General features: G+C 44.0%; 1 protein-coding gene across 1 annotated transcript; it reads left to right on the top strand.

Moving 5' to 3' along the window:
* The first annotated feature begins 774 nt into the window (after positions 1–774).
* Positions 775–4,724, top strand: LOC135537427 (inosine-uridine preferring nucleoside hydrolase-like). The gene is made up of 6 exons (XM_064963596.1): positions 775–1,165; positions 2,621–2,827; positions 2,961–3,143; positions 3,577–3,688; positions 3,850–3,986; positions 4,343–4,724. Exons 2-6 carry the CDS (start codon positions 2,645–2,647, stop codon positions 4,706–4,708), a joined length of 981 nt encoding a protein of 326 aa, XP_064819668.1. The 5' UTR covers positions 775–1,165; positions 2,621–2,644; the 3' UTR covers positions 4,709–4,724.
* Positions 4,725–5,015: the final 291 nt, after the last annotated feature.

The raw sequence follows: 5,015 nt of genomic DNA, 5'->3' as shown, positions 1-5,015 counted from the left end.
CTATAATCTGATCAAAGCAAATCAAATGTATTTATATAGCCTTTCTTACATCAGCTGATATATCAAAGTGCTGTACAGAAACCCAGCCTAAAACCCCAAACAGCAGGCAATACAGGTGTAGAAGCACGGTGGCTAGGAAAAACTCCCTAGAAAGGCCAAAACCTAGGAAGAAACCTAGAGAGGAACCAGACTATGAGGGTGGCCAGTCCTCTTCTGGCTGTGCCAGGTGGAGATTATAACAGAACATGGCCAAGATGTTCAAATGTTCATAGATGACCAGCAGGGTCAAATAATAATAATCACAGTGAGTTGTCGAGGGTGCAACAGGTCAGCACCTCAGGAGTAAATGTCAGTTGGCTTTTCATAGCCGATCATTGAGAGTATCTCTACCGCTCCTGCTGTCTCTAGAGAGTTGAAAACAGCAGGTCTGGGACAGGTAGCACGTCCGGTGAACAGGTCAGCACCTCAGGAGTAAATGTCAGTTGGCTTTTCATCGCCGATCATTAAGAGTTGCCAACACCTGTCTTGTTTCAGATATGATTCTGTTTTGATGTCCTGTGCATCTATCGCTTGTTTAGACTTGCTTTCAATGAGAATGACAGATCTACTGTTTAACTCACATTTCGGTGTGAATTTGTTCGGGTCACCCAAAAAGTAACATATTGCAGCTTCAAGACGAAAAGCATATTTTTGTTTCAATAACTTTGTACAATTACAGACATTCGCATACGTCGCACACGTGATTAGCCATTCGCATACGTCGATTAACGGACAGTCTATATCCGGGTTGCATCCGAGGTTAACGATACATACATTGGAGATTTCCGAGTTCCCTGTTGTTTTGAATGCGTCATAGAATGAATAACTTTACTCAACATAAAGGCTTGGCTTCTACATTTATTTTTTATTCAAGGTAAATTGTCGCACGTATTGACAAAAACACTCACTTGCCAAAGTAGATTCACATGCAGAACGTCGTATGTTTTCTACTGCCGCGTTCACGTGATAGTCTGAATTAAGACACGTTGTCATTTTCTGACTTGCTACCTGGTTGTAAATCAGAAAAGGCGGTACATGTATACATACAAACAGGAAGCAGGAAGCAGTTGTTATTCCACTAAAGTCTGATCTGCACAACACGAAGCAATGGTCGTTTAAAATTTTGGTAAGTCTTGGTATTTGAATGACAGTAATTCGTATTACGTTTCTTTAGTCGTATTTATGGGATATACTGCCCCAGTATCTGTGCAGTGAAGATGTCAACGATGAACATGACTTGTCTTCTCTCTAATGGTGCTCTAGACAAACACCCGAGTTGGATGCCATCCGCGGAGCCCGATTATTATGATGGGCTTTCTTTGTTTTTTTATTATTATTTTTACAGTTTCCAGTTGTCTTGAAGTATTCAAGTGGTTTCAGAGTTGAGTTATTTTGAACACCGCATAATGCCCAAGAAGCTCTGATTCGACCTCCGGTTAGACGGCGCTGCACGCGTTATAGTGTCAAAATACTTTACTTATTCACCAAATATGGAGTTTCACCGAACTGTCTTAATTTACCCTCGTTATGTACTTCCAAAAACATTTACAGGCCTTTTTTGCACTTCCAATGTATTGAGCTCTTAGACTTCCAACCTGTGCCTGTCAGTAAATCAGTGGTAAATTAGAGGTGACGAATGGGCTTTTTTCTGGAAGTTCGTAACGGGAGTAAATGAAGATAGTTGTTAAACGAAACTCCAGATTTTTGTGTTTGAATAACAGATGCATTTTTACATTATAAAGCTTGCAGAGCTATCTAACGGAGTCCGAGCTTCCTGGGCATTACAGGGATACACATGGTGTAATGGATCACACATCCAGGGAAACACATGGTGTAATGGATCACACATCCAGGGATACACATGGTTTAATGGATCACACATCCAGGGATACACATGGTTTAATGGATCACACATCCAGGGATACACATGGTTTAATGGATCACACATCCAGGGATACACATGGTGTAATGGATCACACATCCAGGGATACACATGGTGTAATGGATCACACATCCAGGGAAACACATGGTTTAATGGATCACACATCCAGGGAAACACATGGTGTAATGGATCACACATCCAGGGATACACATGGTTTAATGGATCACACATCCAGGGATACACATGGTGTAATGGATCACACATCCAGGGAAACACATGGTGTAATGGATCACACATCCAGGGAAACACATGGTGTAATGGATCACACATCCAGGGAAACACATGGTGTAATGGATCACACATCCAGGGAAACACATGGTGTAATGGATCACACATCCAGGGAAACACATGGTGTAATGGATCACACATCCAGGGAAACACATGGTGTAATGGATCACACATCCAGGGAAACACATGGTGTAATGGATCACACATCCAGGGATACACATGGTGTAATGGATCACACATCCAGGGAAACACATGGTGTAATGGATCACACATCCAGGGAAACACATGGTTCTATATGTGACGTTGATAATGCACATCTACAATACTCTTCCTGTTCTCCTTAAATATAATTTAAACTCCAAAGACGAGGCTTTTTAAATTGTATTTTTAACAAATGTTCCCCCTGCGCAGCTGATCTGCTTTTCCACTGCCACCATGGCCCAAAAGCTGGTAATAATCGACACAGATGCAGGTATAGATGACGCCCAGGCGATAATGATGGCCGCGGCCGTTCCAAGCCTGCAGATCCTGGGGATAACATGCTGCTTCGGGAATACTGATGTGGACAACGTCTGTCAGAATGTGCTGCTGGTGCTGTCTGTCTGTGAACGCACACAGGTAGGAACCCAGCTCAGAGGCTTCCGCCCCGTCTGTATTATCTTGACGAGGATACGTCACACGTGTGGCATTCATTCATACCACACTTGGTTATCTGGGAAGCTCATAACACATGGCTGTATATTTCTCATAGATTCCAGTGTTCCAGGGTGCTGCTGGTCCCCTGGTGGGGGCAACCAAGGCTTTCAGCGACCACTTTGGGACTGACGGGCTGGGAGATGTGCTGGAGGACAGAGACCCACAGTGGAAGGAGAAGCTCCAGAGAGAACATGCTGTTAATGCCATGATCAGACTGGTAGCTGCCAACCCTAAACAGGTACTGTAGGCTCCCCATCTGACAACCCCTAAACAGGTACTGTAGGCTCCCCATCTGACAACCCCTAAACAGGTACTGTAGGCTCCCCATCTGACAACCCCCTAAACAGGTACTGTAGGCTCCCCATCTGACAACCCCTAAACAGGTACTGTAGGCTCCCCATCTGACAACCCCCTAAACAGGTACTGTAGGCTCCCCATCTGACAACCCCCTAAACAGGTACTGTAGGCTCCCCATCTGACAACCCCCTAAACAGGTACTGTAGGCTCCCCATCTGACAACCCCCTAAACAGGTACTGTAGGCTCCCCATCTTCAGTCCGTTGGGAGACAGTGGATGAATGATGATCCTAGTTTAAGTCACTAAGTGATAATAAGACGTGGAACGTGACCATTGCACGCCGCCAAGTCTTCTTGCTCCTCGTCCCTTGACAGGTGTCCTTGGTGGCTCTTGGGCCGCTCACCAACCTGGCTCTCGCCATCAGACTGGACCCTTCTTTCCAACAGAACCTGAAGGAGCTCGTCATTATGGGAGGCAACATGGAGGGTAACGTTACAATCAATCATAGACAATAAGGTTGTTTCCAAATGCATCCCAAATGACACCTTATTCTCTACACAATGCACTGGTCTAAAGTAGTGTACTCTGTAGGGGAATCCGGTGCCATTTGGGACTCCACCTATTTTGACCAGTATTTCTCCTTCCAGGTAAAGGGAATGTATCTTTATGTGGAGAGTTTAACTTTGTGATGGATCCTGAATCTGCCTTCATTGTCCTGGAGGAGTACCTCTGTCCTACACGCATAGCATCATGGGAGTATTGCTGTAGGAATAAACTGGAATGGGTAAGGAGTTAGGGTCAACCTTCAGATGGCTCTTATTACTTTATATCTATATAGGACATTTAATTATTACTAATATAACTGTTCAGAAAAGCATTTACTTGACTTCTTCAACAGTTATCTCTGTACACTCCTATAACCCCACCTAATGTACCTGATTTTATTACAGGAACACAATCAATATTAATAAAATAGTTTTGTATTTCATTGATTACTCACAGCTTGCACTTCCTAGTTGCTAAGGAATGCTCCCTTTCCATATACACTACTTCACTAAAGTCTGCCGACCTCAACAGGACTTAAATATATACTAAAATGAATCCCTTTTAAGTTTGATTTATCTTGTTTTCATTGACCAGGAATTCTTTGAAAAGCTGATTAACGAGGACACGCCTGCTGGTCGCTTCATGAAGATGATCACGTCCAAGTGTTGGGGTTATTCCAAGGAGGCCATGCTGAGTAAGAGGGATGTGTACTTCGGGCCTGGCTTTGTCTCCTACGATGCTTATGCAGTGGCAGCGTGTATTGACAGCTCTGTGGTGACAGAGAGTATAGAGTGTGCCGTCAGGGTGGAACTACAGGGGGAGCTATGCAGAGGGATGATGGTTCTGGATCAGAGGAACAAACTGAACAAAAGCCACCGTGTTTCTGTCATGAAGACCTGTGATCTGACCAAGTTCAGGCAGTTACTCATGGCTTCCCTTAAACAACCCTGTAGGAAGTAGGCTACGAGACAGACCAACCTGACTAGGCTACGAGACAGACCAACCTGATGTCGGCCATGCGTTGTAGATCACCTGCTGGGTGATGACACGGCTGCAAGCAGCAATGAACGGGGTTCACAGGATGGAGACTAGAACATACATTACATTTACATTTAAGTCATTTAGCAGACGCTCTTATCCAGAGCGACTTACAAGTTAATTTTACCTTTTTTTTTTTTTTTTTTTTTTTTTAACCAGGCAAGTCAGTTAAGAACACATTCTTATTTTTCAATGACGGCCTGGGAACAGTGGGTTAACTGCCTGTTCA

Source organism: Oncorhynchus masou, unplaced genomic scaffold (assembly GCF_036934945.1).
Source record: "Oncorhynchus masou masou isolate Uvic2021 unplaced genomic scaffold, UVic_Omas_1.1 unplaced_scaffold_7759, whole genome shotgun sequence".
NCBI classification, from domain to species: Eukaryota; Metazoa; Chordata; class Actinopteri; order Salmoniformes; family Salmonidae; genus Oncorhynchus; species Oncorhynchus masou.
This window is presented reverse-complemented; position numbering and strand designations above follow the sequence as displayed.

What these genes read in the sequence shown, in the direction of transcription:
- LOC135537427 (XM_064963596.1), top strand. Translation starts at nt 2,645, where the DNA reads ATGGCCCAAAAGCTGGTAATAATCGACACAGATGCAGGTATAGATGAC. An exon ending in CTGTCTGTGAACGCACACAG is followed by an intron (nt 2,828 to 2,960) that starts GTAGGAACCCAG and finishes TATTTCTCATAG; the next exon opens with ATTCCAGTGTTCCAGGGTGC. An exon ending in TAGCTGCCAACCCTAAACAG is followed by an intron (nt 3,144 to 3,576) that starts GTACTGTAGGCT and finishes GTCCCTTGACAG; the next exon opens with GTGTCCTTGGTGGCTCTTGG.